Here is a 21,294-nt window from a genome sequence, read left to right on the forward strand (position 1 = left end):
AAGCTTCCTGGGCAGTACCATCTTGCTTTCTCCATGTCCTATGACCACAGCGTGTGGTATCTTGGCAACCGAGACCTGCTCCACTTTTTGCTCTCACTGTAGCCCTGGATGAGAGCGGTAAGCAGTAACCATGACAACCAGAATGCTATCCTGGCTTGAAAACTCCTCCTCCAAGTATATTAGTACATTACCTTCAAATTTAACCTCACTGAAGTTCTCCAGATCCAAGCAGGATGTGGCCAGATTCTCTGCCAGGATATAAGAGGAATGGTCTTAGTCTAGTTCCCTGTAGGAGTCTGTGTTCTCTGAAGCCTCATGACCTTGGCCTCTACTTTCTGCATTTCTCTTAGCATTCTGGTCTTCCAAACTCCCATCACAATGGTCCATTAAGCTCTGTGTATAGCACGCTAGGACTTGTCCAGCCCAAAGTTCCAAATTCAACTACATGCCTCATGCAATCAAGTTCTGATGTCCTAAAAACCACATGGTCAGGTTTATCCTCGCAAGTGACTCTGCTTCTCAGTACCAGTTTTTCTGTATTAATTACTTTCTCATTGCTGCCATAAGATACCTGACCTTAACCCATGTAATGCTACCACACTTAGAAGGATCTCCCCACTTCAATTAAATCAATCGAGATAATCGCTCACAGATCTGCCTAGAGATTTGTTTCCATAGTGATTCCGAATCCCATCAAGTTGATAATCAAGATGAGGCATCACGGGACTCCTAATAGCCGGCCAGGAACACTTGCAATGACTCCAAGACTTTTTCCTTCCCCATCCTTGTTAAAGGTTACACCGCCGCCTGGTCAAACTAAGACTTTAACCCATGAGCCTTCGACAGACACTTATGATCCAAACAGCAGCCAAAACTTAAGAGATTCTAGGTGGTGACGGCAGATGTTACACCTCTGTATCTGTAAGCTATGGGTAAGAATGTATAATTGGGGAGCTGGGGGCGTGGTACAGCCAGTAAATCTATTGCTATGTAGGCAAGATGAGTTCAACTTCTAGAACCCACACTTTGTTGTTGTTGTTGTTATTTTTAAATAAAGTGGGGTGCCTCAGCATACATCTGTAATCTCAGAGCCGGGAAGGCAGAGACTCTAGGGTCGGTTGAGAGACCTTGTATCAAAAAATAAAGTAGAACAGGCTGGCAAGATAGTTCCATGGGTAAAGGCAGCTTCTGGGTAAGCCTGATGATATGAGTTTAGGTCACAGGACCCAGGTACAAGTGAAAGAGAAGAACCAATCCCACAAAGCCGTCCTCTGTCTCCATATGCATGTCACAGCATGTGTACCCACATACATGCATGTGAGAGAGCGAATGCATACACACAGAGAGACAATAATAATGAAGCTTTAATTTAAAAATAAAGTAAGGGAGAGAACACCTGAGGAGGTATTTCACATCAACCCCCAGCCTCTGCATGTTCCATATGCACCCACACAGGCAGAATATAAAACTGTTTCTAGAACCTAACCAGAGACACATTTTTCAATTTCATTCTGTTATAAATAAATCACAACATTTTAATGTATATATCTGTTCTGCCTAGTTTTATGTCAAAAATCAAGAAAGTTCAAGAAGAAATCACATCAATTTATTCAACGAGAAGGGAGTTTAAGTCCACAAATGATCTGATAATTTATCTATTCCTACCCTAAGAATTCCTTAAATTAAACAAAAAAAAATTGTCAATAAGATTTTATGTCCAGTAAATTTGAGGCAGAGTCTCATGGAGCCCACGCTGCCTAGAACTCATGATGTAGCCAAGGATGACTTTGAACTCCTGATCCCCTCCCTTCTTTTCCCGAGTGCTGGGATTATAGATGTGCATTTGATTTGAACCCTTGCATACTACGCAAGCATTCTAGCAACAGAGCCACACCCTTGTTTTCAATATCTTACAAATAAGCAGAAATCATGAACACATAGTCTGCTATGTGTTAGGAAACAGGAGTGAATGAGCTCCCTCCAAATGACACCCTAACATCAGCTGTGGCTTAGAACCCAGAGTCTGGGGAAATGGAAGTCGAACCTGTAATGGAGACTAGAGTTGCTGCCGCGATCTCCCAGTCCCTTCTGACACATGGTGTCCATAATCTCAGAAGCACCCCCAAAGCACCAGCCAGAGAAGCACTCCCTCCCTCCCACACCTGCTGCCTCAGCTCCTTTGTGACCAAAGAAGTAAACAATGCTTAGATTTGTATGATTTGGGTGATTTTGCTCACACAGTCTTCTCCGTACACTTCTGCTCTCTCTCATGGGTAAGACGAGGCCTAATGTCAGAGGCTGAGATCTCAGGCTGCAATCCAAAACCTCACATACTTACAGGGCAGAACAGCCCACAGGAAGTACGGCTGGCTGGTTAGGCACGGCGGTGCATACCTGTGATCCCAACAAGCCAGATGCGGAAGCAGAAGGAAGGACCGCCACAAGTTTGAGGCTAGCCTAGGGTACACAGTGAGTTCAAGGTTCAAGGCAAGCCTGGGCTATATATCAAGGCCCTATCTTGGAACAAAAGTGGCCACAGCAACACTGTGGGAGGGTGGCTGAACTGCTATGACAGCTTTACCTTTACAGGTCTAACAAGCTTCCCGGAACTCCTTTATTCTTACTGTCTAGTCCTGGTGAATGGAGTGATTCAGACTCATGTTCCAGAACCCTCGAACCACAGGCTCTGGACACTGCATTCCTATTAAGTCATTAATTGCTAGTCTGGTTTATCACGACTATAAGACAATTATGGTCAAGATAGCTGGCGATACTACAAGGCATTACATTATTTCTAATTCTTACAATTGTACCATATATTACTACCAGGTGGCAAATTAATAAACTAGAAGGCTGAGGGTTAACTCGGTGGTGGAGCATTTTCCTAGCAAACGTGAGACCCTGAATTTGACCCTCAGTGTCACTGACTGGATGAAGGTCTTCTACTAGCTCTGGACAAAAATCATGAATATGCAAAGTGCAGCTCCTTCAGTGCTGGTAGCTCCATGCACGGAATAGCAATGGCCTTCAGTTCTTAGCAGTAACTGCTCCAAACCTGTGAGTGCCAACAGCCCTCAGCACCTGGTGTTCCCATACACGCAGAGCACCAGCAGCTAAGCTCCAGCCATTCCAACAGGCTCTTCAGCAGGTCTTCGGATGGACCTCTTCCCACAGCTGGAGCCTGTAGCTCTTCCGGACTCCTTGCCCGCCTCAGTCTCAGGTCTCTGCAGCTCTTCTCCCTCCCTTCCCCTTTCAACAGTCTCTGCCTGCAGCCACGCACAGGACATCTCCAAACTCCGCTACCGCTAGCTGTGCTGGGAGCTAGCAGCCTCTTGCGTGGTCTGTTCTCACACAACCATCTCGGTTCACTCTACCTAACAGACCACAGGCATGCATCGTCCACCTGCAGGAGGCTTTACTGAAGCTGCGCTGCAGCATGGGGGCAGTGTGTAGGTCTTGACCTGAGGATAATCAGAGGCGGCTGCTTAGGCAGGGATGCACGTGCACAGTCACATTTTCTCAGTCATCATATTCTGGGTGGGGAGGTTCACTGAGCCTGCCCGTCCTGGGGGTCATGGGTGGGGAGGTGCTCTTCCTGGGCTGTAGTGACACTTCTGCAGTAAGTGGAGACATATGGAAAGGGTAGGATCATCAAAGGCTGTCAAGGCCAAGTGCATTTTCCAGAGCCATAGTAGAATATCTACAATGAAAAATGCTAAAGCAAAAACTCTTAAGGTAGTTATTAATATGGTGGCCTCTGGCACAGATGTAGCAGCCATGACAGCTGACAAGGTCTCTGTGGCTTCAGTGAAGTCTCCTTGGGCTTCCCATAACTAGAGTAAAGTCATGTCAAGGTGTTTACATACAAAACCCAGTTTTACTGCGTAGTTGATGAGCATTTAAAGCAAATGACTCACCAGATCTCAAAAACAGGGGCTCTTGACTGACAGTTCCTACTCCCGCAAAAACAACAGTTGCTACTGACTGATGATGTAGTGGTTTGAAAGAAAATGGCCCCCAAATAGAGTGGCACTATTAGGAGGTGTGGCCTTGTGGAGTAGGTGTGGTTTTGTTGGAGGAAGTGTGTCACTGTGTAGGCGGGCTTTGAGGTCTCATATATGCTCAAGATACCACACAGTGTCTCAGACCACTTCCTGTTGCCTGTAAGATGTATAACTCTCAGCTACCTCTCAGGACCATGTCTGCCTGCACAGCACCATGTCCTACCATGATGATAATGAACTGAACCTCTAACTGTAAGCTGCCACCTCAATTAAATGTTTTCCTCTGTAAGAGTTGCCACGGTCATGGTGTCTCTTCACAATAGAAACTCTAAGACAGATGAGACTTCAGGTAGAAATGTGCTCACAGCCTAGCCAGATGCAGGACTGAGAAAATGACAGTAACACTGCAATACAGCCTTGGTCCCTACCTGCCCTGGGGCAGATGCCTCTTTGGCTGTGCCTGGGCCACATCTGACAGCTGTCAATCTCATAGCTGAGCTAGTCACTTTGACCAACCTTGACAGCTTCTGTCATTTTAAAAGAAATAAAAAACATCAAAAAGTGCTTGAAACTAAGATTAACATAAATTAACATATTCTGAGGTAAATTCTGTCCAGTATTGAAATGGGAAAAGGAAGTGTCCTTTGGTGTGCGTAACTGAAGAGCTAGTGGTTCTGGGTCCTCATCTCATGAATTAAAAGAGTAAAGGGCGAGTTTTCAAGTTCTATTCTTATAGAAAGAAGAAAAATGAAAGATTTATGGCCGAAAGCAGAGCTCCATAGAATTAAGCAAAGCTCCAGAGGGGACTCCAAGAGAGGGGGAAACGTGTTAAGCTGGCTGTGCCGGATTTCAAACAGCATTTAAGAAAAGAACTGGACAAAGTCCGAGGCCATTTCTAATGAGACTGGTTAATGCTCTGAGCATTGTATAAATTAAGCCAATGGAGGGCCCATATGCTCTATGCGTGTTAACCTAACTGAACCAGGGAGATGATGTGTTCTGTCCATTTAATTAGGGGAGTTGACATGCTTTGAAACCTATAGATGTGGAGGAAGCCCTGAGTGAGTGAAGTCCTGAGTGGACATGTATTTTGACCCATGCGTGGCCATGCTGTGGACTAAGTGACGCATGGCAAAGCTGTTACCCATATGGACCATGCTCAAAAGGAACGGCAAAGCCTTCCCCAGAAGTGCCAGTATGAGTATTTATGAATGACTGGTTAGGGTGTACAAAGACTAGCAACTGTGTTTCCTCCTCCCAGACTGCTCTCCTCAAGAGACCTCCTACCCAGAATAGCCCCTCCCTCTGGGCTGTACATAATAAACTCTCTGGGGTTCCAAATCTTGGCAGTAGCCACAGGGGTAGTGGAACCCTATCCAATCCCAACTTCACTGTACTGTGTCTGTGTGTCTGTCCTTTCAACACTCCCTGGCTGCCCCTAGCCGGGGTTCTAGGAAACCCCTTCTGCCCACCTCTGACACACCTTGCTGGCTGTTAGCCCAGAAAAACACTTCGGGTGGTGCTGACCTTGCCAGAGTCCCCGGTCCTAGCCCTTGGCAGGGTGGGCTACCAGTTAATAGAAACATGCTCTCTTTGTTCTCATGTGTACAGGACCAGAGTGTAGCTTACCTCAGCAGTGAACCAACTCTATCACAGCAACCAAGAGGTAACTACAGTCTTTCCTGGTTACTTCAGACTTGGTTCCTTGAGTATGGGGGTCTGAGTGGTCTCCTTTCTGGAATAGGTGGTACTTCTGGTAAAAAGCCACTATTACTTACAATTGAGTCTGTTTCTATTAGCTACATCAGATGCAAAAATATGTTAAAAGGTGTCATTATCTTCCTAGAGCCCTGGCCTTCTCATCTGATTACCCACCTTCCCCTAGTTAGTGCATACCCAGCTGCACCGGTTAGCTCATACCCACTGCACCCGGTTAGCTCATACCCAGCTGCACCGGTTAGCTCATACCCACTGCACCCGGTTAGCTCATACCCACTGCACCCGGTTAGCTCATACCCACTGCACCCGGTTAGCTCATACCCAGCTGCACCCGGTTAGCTCATACCCAGCTGCACCCGGTTAGCTCATACCCACTGCACCCGGTTAGCTCATACCCAGCTGCACCCGGTTAGCTCATACCCAGCTGCACCCGGTTAGCTCATACCCAGCTGCACCCGGTTAGCTCATACCCAGCTGCACCCGGTTAGCTCATACCCAGCTGCACCCGGTTAGCTCATACCCACTGCACCCGGTTAGCTCATACCCACTGCACCCGGTTAGCTCATACCCACTGCACCCGGTTAGCTCATACCCAGCTGCACCCGGTTAGCTCATACCCAGCTGCACCGGTTAGCTCATACCCAGCTGCACCCGGTTAGCTCATACCCAGCTGCACCCGGTTAGCTCATACCCAGCTGCACCCGGTTAGCTCATACCCAGCTGCACCCGGTTAGCTCATACCCAGCTGCACCCGGTTAGCTCATACCCACTGCACCCGGTTAGCTCATACCCAGCTGCACCCGGTTAGCTCATACCCACTGCACCCGGTTAGCTCATACCCACTGCACCCGGTTAGCTCATACCCACTGCACCCGGTTAGCTCATACCCACTGCACCCGGTTAGCTCATACCCACTGCACCCGGTTAGCTCATACCCAGCTGCACCCGGTTAGCTCATACCCACTGCAGCCTCTTTAAGTTCTCAGCTTTAGTGTCCTGCCCTTACAATGCATTCACATTGCATCAGTGGTTGACCCCCTGGTGAATGCCTTTCAGAAAAGTCAAGTCTCTCAATCTGTCTCACTGACAACCCACATGTGAACACAAACTCACACACATACACATATGCACACGCACGCACGCACGCACGCACGCACAGGTTCCAGAGAGATTTTTGCTCTTTTTTTTTTTTAAACACTGTAATCAGTGAGTGTGAGCTCCCCATCTTCTTTTCTGAAAATGAATGAACCTGATTTCCCCTGAAGGACACTGAGTCAACACAACAGTAATGTTTGTGATTTTCTTAACTTCCCTTTTTATGTAAAGCAGATACAGAGATCCTCACCAAAGTAATGAGGGAGTCCACAGCAGGCCACACTGACTGTCGAACCTCGCCGTGTAGCCTAGTGGAACCTCTTTCTTTTCCAACATCCAGAGACACTAATGGGTATATTTCTATCCCACGTGATGTGTGAGGCATAAAACACACTATCAGGGCAACTGTACTGTGATTACGGCAAAGCTCCAAAACAAACCCACTGTATGACTGTCCTTAATATGGTTGCTGAAAAACAAGACACAAATGCTGGAGTGGATCTGAATGGGCACTATTTAATTAAGTAATTACAGACAATACTGCCCGAGGTCAGTTACTTGACACACACCCACTGTGTGTCTAGCATGGATCACAACTTCTGAATTTGTGTCTCCACCTATCGTTAACAGAAAGTTTTTCAGTGTATAACTGGACTCTTAGATTACATTCTGAGGGCAACACAATATATTAAATGACAATAGCAAAGAAATAATCACTTTTACAGTCTTATCCAGGCAGAACTGAAAACAGAACCTTTTGTGGAGGCTCATATATGAATCTGTTAAGGTGAACTCCAAGTTAAATGCAGAAACTACCAGTTTATACCTCTACCAGTCACAGCTTTAAAAAATATAAAGATAAGCATTATAGGTATAGCTATAATTTTACAGTCAGTTTGAAACAGACATTAATTCTAAAACACAGCTGTACTAAGAAATGACATCAAGGAGTCTTTGTTATTCAAATGATATTTTTCTATTACTAAGTGAAGTTTGTAACAAAAACACTTCACAAAGGTATGATGAGCCACAATGGAAATGTTCTTTGCCTTGATGGCATCGACGTCAATTTGTGGGCCAATGAACATCAGGCCTCTCTGTATTATTTCTCATGACCCCATATGAAACAATCACCAAATGAAAGCTTAAAAAGGCGAGTGGGAGAGATGGCTCAGTGCTTAAGAGCACTAGCTGCTCTTCTAGAGGTTCTGAGTTCAATTCCCAGCACCCACATGGTGGCTCACAACTATCTATACTGAGATCTGATGCCCCCTTCTGGTATAAAGGCAGACATGCAGCTAGAGTACTCATCCATAAAATAAATAAATAAATCCTTAAAAAAAGAAAAATAGTTTAAAAAGGTAATTCCAAAATTTGATCAATCCTGAGTGATAAAACAACTGCTAGAGGTATCACCATCCCTGATCTCAAATTGTACTTCAGAGATAAAGTAAAGAAAACAGCATGGTACTGGCTTAGAAACAGACACACTGATCAAGGGAATCCAATTGAAGAGCCAGGCATAAATCCATACACCAATGGACACCCGATTTTTTTTATAAAGAGGCCAGAAATACACACTAGAAAAGGATAGCATCTTCTATAAATAGTGCTGGTCAAACAGGATGGATGCATGTAGAAAAATGCGAAAAGATCCATACTTACCACCCTGCACAAAATTCAACTCCAAATAGATCAAAGGGCTCAAAATAAAACAAGATACACCGGGCAGTGCTGGCACACACCTTTAATCCCAGCACTTGGGAGGCAGAGCCAGGTGGACCTCTGTGAGTTCGAGGCCAGCCTGGTCTACAGAACGAGATCCAGGACAGGCACCCAAACTACACAGGGAAACCCTGTCTCGAAAAAACAAACAAACAAAACAAAACAAAAACAAACAAACAAACAAAACCAGATACACTGAACCTGATAGAAGAGAAAGTGGTTGGAAACAACCTTGAACTCACTGGCACAGGAAAAGACTTTCTGAACAGAACACCATTGGCACAGACACTAATATCAATTAATAAACAGGACCTCACGAAACTGAAGCGCTTCTGCATGGCATGGGACACCATCATTTGAACAAAGTGGCAGCCTAAACAATCGGAAAAGATTTTCACCAAGAACACATCTGGAGGAGGTCTAATATCCAAAATATATAAAGAACTCAAAAATCTGGATATCAAGAAGACAAATAACCCAATTAAATTGGGGTACAGAGCTAAACAGATAATTCTCAAAAAGAGGAAACTCAAATGGCTGAGAAGCATTTAAAGAAATGTTCAACATCCCTAGTCATCAGGGAAATGCAAATCAAACTACTTTGAGATTTCATTTTATACCTGTCAAAATGGCCAAGATGAGTAACAACAGTGACAGCTCATGCTGGCGACAATGTGGAGTAAGGAGAACACTCCTCCACGGCTGGTGGAGTGTGAACTGGGACAGCCACCATGGACATCAGTATGGGAGTTCCTCAAGAAGATGGGGACTGATCTACCTCAAGATCCAGCCACACCACACTCAGGCACGTAAAGGATGCTTCATCCTACCACAGAGACACTTGCTCAATCATGTTCTTTGCTCCTCTACTCATAATATCTAGAAATTGGAAACAACCTAGATGTCCTCTAACAGATGAATGAATAAAGACAATGTGGGATATTTCTGCAATGGACTATATTACTCCAGTGGTTTTTTTTGTTATTGTTTGGTTTGGTTTGTTTTTAATAAAATTAACAAGTAATGGATGGAACTAAAAAAAAAAACAAAATAACCCTGAGTGAGGTAACCCAGACCCAGAAAGACAAACATGATCAGTGCCTTGCTCAGCCACCATCAGAGAAGCTTCCTCCTGCAGTAGACAGAAACAAATACAGAGACTCACAGCCAGACATTAGACAGTGAGAGACCTTTGAACACTCAGCCCTAAATGGAATATCTCCATCAAATTCCTCCCCTCAGGGCTCAAAGAACTCTGTGGAAGAGAAGGTAGAAAGAAAGGCTTTAAGAGCCAGGGGGTTGGAGGACACCAAGGAAACAAGGTCTTCTAAATACACCAGACCGATGCACATAGGAACTCACAGAGGTTCCATACAAGCTGCTAATGGGTAATCAGTAGTCCTCCCAAGCTGTAAAGCCTATAAACCACAACAATAACCAGTTTGGCAAGATGTCCTTAATGATGCCTGTGGTGGTTTGAAAGAAAATGGACCCCAAAGGGAGTGGCACTACTAGGAAGTGTGGCCTTGTTGAAGTGAGTATGGCCTTGTTGGAGGAAGTGTGTCACTGTGGAGGCGGGCTTTGAGGTCTCATATGTACTCAAGCCACGCCCAGTCACAGTCTGCTTCCTAAGTTGCCTTCTGATCAAGATATGCCTGCATGCATCACAGGGCTAAACCTCTGAAACTGTAAGCTGCCACCTCAATGAAATGTTTTCCTTAATAAGAGTGGCTGTGGTCATGGTGTCTCTTCACAGCAATAGAAACCGTACGATAATGTCATAGTGGCACATCTATCTTGGAAGTGACAAACAGCTGACTGGCTGGACTTAAGGCCTGCTGGACAGCAGGTAACTCATGTCTAGGACTGTACACCTACTCAACTGGCCACTGCTGTAGACGTTATAGACCCTAGAGGAGACACCACTACTGTCATTTCCATAAGCCAATATGATGTACAGCTGTATTGTAAGTACTTACCCTTACACCTACAGATGTCTATAGATCTCACCCCTCATCAAAGAAGCCTGTTTTTGCAGTGGACAGAGACCACGACAGAAATATACAACTGGTCAAAATGTAGAGATCAGGTGACAATGGGGTGTCCTGTGGACCATCTACAATGCAATCCCTACCTCTAAGGCTCAGGGAACATCCCAGAAGAAGGGACAGAGAGGTTATGGGAGCCACAGGACCAGGATGCCTAAAGGCTACGCAGTGTCTTGCAGACGTGGCAGGGATTCTGCACCCATGAAATCTCAACAATACCGTTTCCTAAACAAGACCAGCACAATAACAGACCAGTCGACATGTCAATGCAGACAGGGGATATTTCAAAGGGCCTCACCCCTAGCCGAGGAGCTACAGGCAATGGCTTCTGAGAGAGGAAGAAGCAATCTTCTTTAGGTACAAACCAACTAATGGATTATCCGATCTCAACTGGTCATCCCATGAGAACACCACTACACGGACTCAGTAGATTCGGGGTGCTATTTTGCTGGTTTGTTTGGTTTGGTGTGTGTAATTATAGAGGATGGAGTAAGGGACATGATAGGAGGTGGAGGTGGAAAAGGAAGAAGTGAAAATTATGTAAATACAGTATTTATGTATTTCCTAAAAGCGTTTTAAATTGAAAAAAGAAATAAAATGATAACAAATGCTGGAAGGGTGTGGAGAAAGGGGAATCCTTATTCACTGTTGGCAGGGATGCAAACTTGTGTAGCCACTATGGAAATCAGTGTGGAAGTTTCTCAAAAGCTAAAAATAGAACTACCATACGACTCAGCTAAATCACTCCTGAGAATGTGCCCAAAGGATTTCACTTCCTACTACAGAGACACTTTCACATCCATGTTCGTTGCTGCTCTGCTCAAAATAGATGTGAAATGGAATCAAACTAGATGTCACCAACTGACGAGTGGGTAATGAATAAGTGGTACATAAAACCAAATTAGGAAATCTGCAGGCAAATGGATGGAACTGAATATTACCCTGACTGAGGTAACCCAGCTCAGAAAGACAAACTCCATGTTTTCACTCATTAGCGGATCCTAGCTTTCAAATTTTAGATGTGTGTGTTTACCCTGGAGTGACTAGAGGCCAGGAAGTTAGAAAGGGACCACTGTTGGGGCTAGGGGAGGAGGCCTCAGGGGAGAGGGGAGTAGAACACGTGCTATGAAGGCACCGGGGAGGAACACAGGCAGAGGAAATGATTCAGTGGCTACAGACATGGAGTGGTGGAAGAGGAGAGGTTGAGAGAGCTGGCCGAAATAAGGACATGCGGAAAAACTCGCCTAGGAACCTATTTTGTAAACTAACTCAAGAATACAATTTAAGACCAATTGTAGCTGGGCGGTGGTGGCGCACGCCTTTAATCCCAGCACTCGGGAGGCAGAGCCAGGCGGATCTCTGTGAGTTCGAGGCCAGCCTGGGCTACCAAGTGAGTTCCAGGAAAAGGCGCAAAGCTACACAGAGAAACCCTGTCTCGAAAAACCAAAAAAAAAAAAAAAGACCAATTGTGGTCAGTTTGAGGCCAGCCTGTTCTACATAGGGAGTTCCAGGGCAGCCACAGTTATATAGTGAGATCCTGTCTAAAACACAAACAAAAATTACAACTTTAAAAAAAAAAATGTGATGGGCGGTGGTGGCGCACGCCTTTAATCCCAGCACTCGGGAGGCAGAGCCAGGCAGATCTCTGTGAGTTCAAGGCCAGCCTGGGCTACCAAGTGAGTTCCAGGAAAGGCACAAAGCTACACAGGGAAACCCTGTCTCGAAAAACCAAAAAAAAAAAAAAAAAAATGTTAGCCAGGCAGTGGTGGCACACACCTTTGATCCCAGCACTTTGGAGGCAGAGGCAGGAGGATCTTTGTGAGTTTGAGGCCAGCCTGGTCTACAAAACTACACAGAGAGACCCTGTCTTGAAAAACAAACAAACAAAAAAAAGTTTGAATAGACATATCCTGCATGGGTAGATAATGTTTCTCCCAAAAGCCATGTATACCAGCTCTAGGTGTAAGACACTTCCCTATAGAGTACTGGTCATGGAGGCCCAAGAGGTCCCCAAAACAATACAGGTTATTGCCAATGCTCTTGGTTGCCCTTAAGAACTTGATGGTAAGGCCATATTGCTGAAGACACCACACATCTTGGTTACAGGACATAGGAAAATCACACTGGAAATGAGATGGAAGCTTCATTCATGCTAGATAGCTCTCATAATGCCATGCAGGCTGCTGGCAGAGAAAAGTCATCAACAGTCTTACCCAGCTGTGAAACCCTGGCATTAAAATACTGGCCTGCCAGGCAGGACATGCCACTCATACAATAATGGCATGACTGCTGTGGCGTAACCAACCACATCATGACTGAATTAGAGGACCATGGGAGGGAATGCATACCTGGTACTGTGTGATGGTTAATTTTCAACATGGCAGAATATGGCGTCATCTGGGAGATGGACCTCTGGGCATGCCCACTGGGGACTATTTTAGTTACGTTAATAGATGTAGGAAGACCCACCTTAACTGTGAGTGGGGTCATTGTTAGGACAGCAGATTCTGGACTATATAAAATTGAGAAAGAGAGTTGAACACAACATGCATTCTTTGCTCTTTTCTCCTTACTTTAGATGGAATGTGAACGGCTGTTCCAGCTCCCTGCTTCTCTGACTTCCCTGCCATGATGCGATGCACTACACCTTGAACTGTGAGCTAAAATAAATTCTTCCTGTCTTTGGGTACTTTTTGTGTTATTTTCTGTTGCTGTAATAAAGCTCCATGACCACAGCAACTTATAAAATAAAGCGGTTAATTGGACATATGGTTCCAGAGGGTTAGAGTATCTGATGGTTGAGCAGAGGCATGGCGGCAGGAACAGCTCAGAGATCACATCTCAAACCACAAACAGGAAGTAGCGAGAGCTAATTCAAAGTCCAGGCTCCAGTGGCCCTTCCTCCAGCAAGGTCACACTGAATCCTCCCCAGACAGCCACCAACTGGGGATGAAGTCTTCAAATGCCTGAGACTTATGGGTGACATTTCATTCAAACCGCCACACCGCTGGGAGGTGGTGGCTCATGCCTTTAATCTCAGCACTCGGGAGGCAGAGGCAGACAGATCTCTGTGAGTTCGAGGCCAGCCTGGTCTACACAGTGAGATCCAGGACAGGCACCAAAAATACACAGAGAAACCCTGTCTCGAAAAACCAAAAAACAAACAAACAAAACAAAACAAACACACAAACAAAAAACCGCCACGCTTTTGTCAGGGTATTTTATCACAGCAATACATTCTAAACCTGGTCAGAGGTCCTGAGGTCACAGGCCCCAATGAAGAACCTACTTCTGTTGTTTTCCTGAATGGACATGGTATCAAACTACCTACTAAATATGTATGCTTACATTACTGTTCTCAGCACTGCTCAGTGTGAGCTGTTGGCAGCGGGTGAGTTAACACTCATACAGAAAGACTTCAGCGTGTGTAGACAAGCATTCTGTTTTATGCTGTTGGGGAGGTGGACACATTCCTGAGCACCAGTCTAATGTGAGGATACCTATCGGCCTTCTCCAGCTCTGACATCTGTCAATAGACTTACCCAGAACATTAGTCCACATCTCCTACCCAAGACCTGAGCTCCCCTCTTCAACTACCAGTCAAGGTCAAGCAGGACCTTCAGTCTTATGGATAAATAAAGGGTAGAAGTTGACTGTTCTACCTAACTACCCTCTTCCCCTCCGGCTACGTTTCACTGTCACCGCAGTGAATATATTCCCTGTAGCCCCAATTATGGGTATGACAGAGCTATCCTTCAGAAGAAGCAACCAGGGACTGCCAGGGAAAACAGAGAGTATGAGGTTCCTAGCGTTCATAGTATGGATGTGGGGAAAGAGAACACTAGAATAACACAAAACTACAGTGCTAACCTACGGACAAAGTTCATTTGCTCTGAAGTTCTAACAGCTAAATTCTCTAATCAGCAATTTACCTCTGTATAGGACATCGACCAACAGGGATTCGATTATATCCAAATGCCTGAAGACCAGGCTGCTTCCCACCCTTTAGGTAGCATACAGTCTCCCCTAAACAGTCCTGAAAATCACCTCCAGCCCTGCCTCTGTCTCCATTCTTCCATCTTCTCCAGAGACAGTCTTTCTTTAGATATGCTAATATCATCTTAGGTGACATTAAGTCCCACTCCGACTGCTTTCAACCCGAAAGGAACAGACATCTTCTGAGATGCATTCTGCAGGAAATCGAGCTCATCTCTTATGTGACTTTATGAAGTCAACTCTGAGCTCTGCTAGTGGCACCTACATCATATCATGTACACCCACTCAACCCCACCTGTCATCTCCTAATCACTTTCTCTTTCATAAGCCTTCACTTGAGTTTTATTCTCCAAATCCAGTGACCTCTTTACAGCTCTCACTCTGCTGGATTTCATTACTGTAAACGACACTTGCCCATTTCTAAAACACTTTCTCCATCGTTGGCTCTAATGGACTTGAGCTATTGGTTCTGCTCATTAACTCTAAATTTCTCTGTTCTGGTTCTGGGTCAGATTCCAGCATCAGGCATACCTGGATCCAGATACAAGCTCTAGTCCTAACTAGTTATATGCCGTGAGAAAGCTTCTTGACTCCACTGGGTCTTCTTTATCAACTGTGAAATGGACAGAATGGCATTGATTGTCAAGAATATCCTCAGCACAGTCAGTTTAGTCCGTCACAAAGTAATCAGTGAGCAAACATGAACAGTCACATCCTAATTCTCAGCTCCTGGGACTCTGTTGGCTTTTTGCCTTGAAGAATCTATCTCAAATTGCTTTGACTAATACTTTAGTATATTCCTGAAGTAATGATTGCAAGGCTAAATCTTTCATCCTCTTCTGCATAAAAAAAAAAAAAAAACCCAGGAGTGTCATTGGCAAATATCTAAGGAACAACCTGATGAGTACTGGTTACATCTTCCTGTTCCTTCTTCCAGAATTCACCGCCCTTTGCCCGTCCAGCACTCCATTTGAAGATCTGTCTTCTCTAGTCATCTCAGAATTTATCCTCATGCATTGACTCTCCACACTTGTCTGAAGAGAGAGCCTAAGGGTGGTTTTCTTTATTCTTTGCCCTGTGTCTTCTTGCTCTTGGAGATACCACACTTCCCCATGGCTCCAACTACAAGCTCTAGTTAACAGAAAACGTTCATACAATCTCTGGCCCAAACCTCCCCTCTGAGTTCTCCAACCCTGTATGCAACTAAGACCACATAAACTCAGCAAATCCAAACCCGACTTTATGACCACCCACGTCACTTGCTCTCCGTTTATCCCAGCTGTAAAGGACGGAAGCCTAGAAGTTGATCCCAATAAACTTCCCATCCCTTCCCCTCACCCCAAGTCTACTCACACCCATATATTTCACCTCAAACATCTCTCAAATTCACCCACCTACATCTCTAATTTCTTCTTCCTTCTAAACCAATGTCTACTCAAGGACAAAAGTCTACTTTCTAATATCTTCATATGGTTTACTCTCTCCTACCTCTCTCCTACAGCTAAGCCACAACTTCCCCCTCCTCTCAAAACTGTTCTTAGAAACCTTCATTCATTCATTCATTCATTCATTCAACTCAACATCATTCTTACCAGGAAAAGGTTAAGTAACACAGTAAGTAACACTCTTAACACAGTAAGAGTCTGTAGTCGGAAGGTTTAAAAAAATCCTAGTTTATTCCTCAAACACTAGTCATTATCCAAACACGCTAATTATGCAAGAATGCACCAATGAGTATATATTTTACATGTCTTCTATAAACATGTACATATTTTCAGCTTTTTCTATTTTATATGGTTATGAACTTCACAGTTTTGACATCCATCATATATATAACATCCATCATATATACTGAACTTGCTTAATTGTTCTGATTCTCTCTTTCTCAAGTATGATGGGATATCTCTCATTTTGCATTCTCAGCTTCAATGAACAAACCAATGGTGTCCTCATCTATACATGTGCTACTTTAAAGAAATTACAAAAATTCATGGGGCACACCCTTAGACGCTGCTTAAAGGGTGGGATGCAGCTGTATTCATATCTGTATTTCGTTTCTACAACATCTCATGAAAAGAAAATATGTAAGATACATAGAACAGATTATAAGAATCGTGACAGACAACAAGGTTCCCAAACACGTTAACTGTTTCTACTCAAGAACAATTTTATTTTGGTGAAGAGGTAGTAAGAACTGATACCCAACCAAGTGAGGGACAGAAACAAAGCACCTGGCAGCCGGGGACCACAGCCACTCATGAATGAGACCCCTGCATCGCTGCCAGTGCAGGGGCACAGAACAGGAGTGGGGGCCTGGCAGAGACGAAGAAGAACAGATGAAGGTCTGGGGGGACGGCCCAGCAAGCAAAGTGCTTGACGCGCAAGTGAGGAGACCCAAGTTCAAATCCGCAGACCCCACAGAAAAGCCAAGCACGGAAGCCTGTGTCTGCAACCCCAGTGCTCCTACCTTGAGACAGGAGGTGGGAAGAGAAGAGTCCCCAGAAGCTCACAGACCAGCCAGTCTGCAGACAACAAAAGACTCTGACCCAAACAAGGGGGAAGTTGGAGGACAGACCCCAGGGCCTCACACACACACCCACTCACACATAAACACACAAGTGTGTACAGACATAAACACTATACACACATACTTATACACACACAGACATTACATATACCCTCACTCATACACATGTACACATACTGACACTACACACACACTCACTCACAGAAACACACACATATGTAGAGATATAAACATTACACACAGAAAAGAAATCATAAAGAACTACGAAAATCAGTATACCCGATGGAAATCCTTTCCTAAATTTGGATTATTTATCAGTCCCTGGTCTCTTAAAAGAAAACAGGAAGCATTGTGGAACCCATCTGAGTTATCTGCTCATTCTAATTTCCTTTTTTGAAGAGGATTGCGTATAGAAAGCACAGATCAAGAGGCTGCAGCAAAATCCCTGTGTTGGTGGGACCGCAGCAATTTAGTTGACCAGCTCCCATTTACCCAGATGGACATCACAACACAAGATGGAGAGCGCATTTAGGCATCTAGGTAATATGGAACAGTCCCAACAGTGCTCCTTAACAAAGCGCTGTCAGCTTCAAGGGCAGGTCTATCAGCAGGCTGCAGGACTCTGTGGCCTTCCCTCTTAACTACTTTATCGATAACTAGAGTAAAGGCATAGAAGCTTACTACAGGCACAATGACATGAACACAGGAGGAATAACACACACGTAAATACACAAAAACTATGCACACCCAATCATAGAGCCAAGGCTGAAATCACAGTAACTTAGGAAAATGGGCGAATTCTCATATAATAAAATAACGGGGGGTGGGGTGGGGGGGGGATCCCTAAGGTATCAGAACTTGTCTCCAAAACCACACGTACAGCTTTGAGAGGGGCACGTCATGGATGAACTGCCACCGTTTTCAAAGCTCACTTAACGGCATTAGCAGACAACAAGCTTAGTTTGAGGGAGCAGCGGCAGCTTGGCGTGACGAGGTATCCGAGAAGGGCTAACATCACGCAGCTAGGCAAAGGCAGAGTGGCCCCTCAGAGACGACAGGCCGCAGTCCTGGTCCCCACGGGCCAGACCACAACTCAGGTAGTTTCCACCTAGACAGGCGGCAGTCCTGGTCCCCACGGGCCGGACCACAACTCAGGTAGTTTCCACCTAGACAGGCGGCAGTCCTGGTCCCCACGGGCCGGACCACAACTCAGGTAGTTTCCACCTAACATCAGCACACGTGTTCAGAACAAAACAACCAGGATGGCTAGGAACAGGGCTACTTTTCTATAAGAGGAAGGACAGCCGGGAATGGCAGGCAGTTCAGAAACAGGACACAGCAATGGCCTCAGTGAAAAATGGTGGCTATCTCTATCCACTAAGTCCTTCAGTGAGCATCAAGTTCAAACCTGGGATGCAGAGAAAAAAAATGGGCACGTGTGCAAGAAATCCTTTGTATATTCAAACGTGCGTATCTAGAGTGGAGACCACCACGATTTGAGAAGAATTTAAGATTTAGTAAGAAGTGGGGTAGCAAGATGGTTCAGAGAGTTGAAGACACTGGCCTCATAAGCCTGGCACCCTGAGTTGGATTCCCCAAGATCCACAAAGTTGTCCTCTGACCTCCACATGTGAGTCACGGCATGCACACACGCGCGCGCACACATGATTTCATAAGGCACATGTAAGAACAGAGGAAAGAATGGATAAGGGAGACAGTCGAGAATCCAGGCTCATCAATGAGGAGAAATCGGTTTGAGCAGATGCTACTTCCCAGGAGTCAACTCCACCTGCAAGGGGCAGTGCTTAAGTAAGAAAGGCTGGGCCCACCCTGACTTCTCCACAGCCCACAGTATGAACAGGACGCTTGAGGACTCCCATCCAATGCATCCCACTGCTGTCCTTCAGACCCGTACTTCCTACTCGGAAGCCACAGTTGTGATGAGAAGCAAAAACTTTCTGTTTGGCCTCATCAGCAGAGGAGTCAGCAACAAAACCCCTGTTTGCTGAGTCTACAAGGAAAAAGCAAAGACTTTCTATCCTTTAACTCATAATTCAACTAAGGTATTCAAATATCCTCAATTAACGCAAATAAAGATTAGTTACATATTACATCTCTCCTTGTGAGCCATTTGCTTCTGAATAACAGGAAAAATAAGTTTGATTGAAGATCACTTGGAAAATGTGTCTTAAACACTCTAAAGCCCTCTAATCTAAGATTATGTGGAAACAGACTGTAGAATGTTTCTAAAAAGAAATGATTCATCAGTCAGATTAAGCTAAATGCCGAAGTAATCAAATTGTGGAATTCTGATTAAATGGATACTTAAGTTTAATCTATTTAAAACTTGCAGGATAAACAGAAAGGGCCTGGCCTAGACTAGTTCTGGCTTGGCTCAAACGCTGTAACTGGGTATCGAAGGAGTTTGCTCTTACAAACTGTTTAACTTCTTAGCAGCCAGCCTTCATACTTCTTTCTCGGTCTGAATAAATGAGAATCACTTGGGCTTCTCTGAGCTCTTTCTGTTAAACAGCAGCCAGAAAGAAAAGGCAAGAAAGTGAAAGGGGCATGTCCGTGCCTACCCCCACCCCTGAAAACGTTCCCTGCCACTAGGCACTCGCTCTGGCGGCTTTACCACCTCTAAGCAAGTATATTAAAGAAAAAGCAAAGAACACCAGACCCAGGCTTCCCTGGGCCAGAGAAGGCTAGGCAGCTAGGCTCCCCGGGGATTTCCTCCCGTGGTCCCGGCAGCGCCGGGCCGCAGGCGGGCGACCGCAGGCCGACGCGGTTCCACTTACAGTGACACCATCCCAGGTGACAGCACCAGTGCAGCTTGAAGCACTTGCCGTGGCTGTGCGTGGCACAGATGGACAGCCCGTCGCACGGCTGGAAGTCGGGTCTGCGAGCGGCGCAGCTCCGCGCCAGGGCCTGCGCCTCGTCCACTTTCTCGCTCTTCCAGCCGCGCTCGGGCGCCGCGGCCGCACTCATCTCTCCCGGCGCGGAGCCGGGGCCGGAGCCCGGGAGCAGAGGCGCGGGGCGGGCAGGACGCGGGCGAGCTGCGGGCTGGAGGAGGCGCGGCGGGGACCGGCTGGTGGAGGAGCCGCCCCGGGAGGGCGCAGCGACCGGGCCGGGCCTGCCACCTCCAGCCGCCCGGGTCCCTTCTCCTGCGCCCTCCTCCTTGCTCCCTCCTCCCTTCTTTCTCCTCTCCACCCTCCTGCCTGCTCCCACCTCCCTTCTCTCTCTTTCGTCCTCCCCGCTGCTCCCTCCTCTCTGCTCCCCCCCACCCACTCGGGCCGCCACGCCTGCACGCGCACGCGCACACTTAGGCTGCCGCGCCCCTCGGCGAGCCTGGCCCCCGCGAGTCGGTCCCACGCGCCTGTCGGAGCGGAGGGCGGGCCGCGAGGACGGTCAGCTGGGTCCCTACACGCACACGTCCCGCACGCGCCCGCCCTCTCGTGGGGTGGGGTGGGGGGTGGCTCTGGCTGCAGCTGCCTTCTCCCGCATCCTTTCGGCACACGGTCCAGCCTGGCCCTGGCACTCCCTCCCCGGCGTGTCATGGCGTCCTGCGGGGCTCGCACTTGCCCCCGCCGCGGTCCGACAGTGACCCGAGACCCGAGACCTAGCGCTTTCCTCCCAGCGCCAGCCGCCCGGAACTAGTGCTGGGTTCGGGGCGTCGGGCAGCTGGGGTGGGAGGTTGTGTTAGGCTCGTGTCCTGATAGATGGGGTTGGGGGTGTTCACTGAGTGACTTGTAATGTCTATGTGTGTGGCCTGTGCGTACAGTCGAGTGGTCGAGTTGGGGGTGGGAGCGGGGGAGTGAGTGTGGATGCCACAGTGTGTGTGTGAGCCTGATTAACTGCATAGGTTGAGCATGAGTGTGTGTGGCCATGTGGTGGGCTGGAATGGCGTAGAGGGCTTATGCATGGAGTGTATGTGTGGAGTTGACACGGACGTGGGCACACACATGGGACCGCCGCCGTGGGGCCCAGCCTGGCCAATGGGTGTGGCTGCCCAGGCAGCAGCGTCCCCTCCCACCTCCCCAAGTCTGCTCCTCTGTCTTCCCTCTTGACCACAACTTGCATGGAATAGGTTTTCCATCCCAGGCTGAACCAGAGAAAAGGAAAGAAATCCTTCTTCCTAGGGAGCCGCGCTGGGAATTGGCTGTCCCTGCAGTGGGTGCCA

At 46.6% G+C, this 21,294-nt stretch overlaps 1 protein-coding gene across 1 annotated transcript in view; it reads right to left on the reverse strand.

Annotated features, from left to right (window-relative positions):
- Positions 1 to 20,318, reverse strand: part of C12H3orf70 (chromosome 12 C3orf70 homolog) — a 43,061-nt gene extending 22,743 nt beyond the window's left edge. Inside the window, exon 1 of the mRNA XM_059277413.1 lies at positions 19,913 to 20,318. Coding sequence (XP_059133396.1) covers positions 19,913 to 20,102 — 190 coding nt within the window. The 5' untranslated portion in view covers positions 20,103 to 20,318. The remainder of the gene's footprint in view (positions 1 to 19,912) is intronic.
- Positions 20,319 to 21,294: the final 976 nt, after the last annotated feature.

The sequence above is a fragment of the Peromyscus eremicus genome, chromosome 12 (genome assembly GCF_949786415.1).
Source record: "Peromyscus eremicus chromosome 12, PerEre_H2_v1, whole genome shotgun sequence".
NCBI classification, from domain to species: Eukaryota; Metazoa; Chordata; class Mammalia; order Rodentia; family Cricetidae; genus Peromyscus; species Peromyscus eremicus.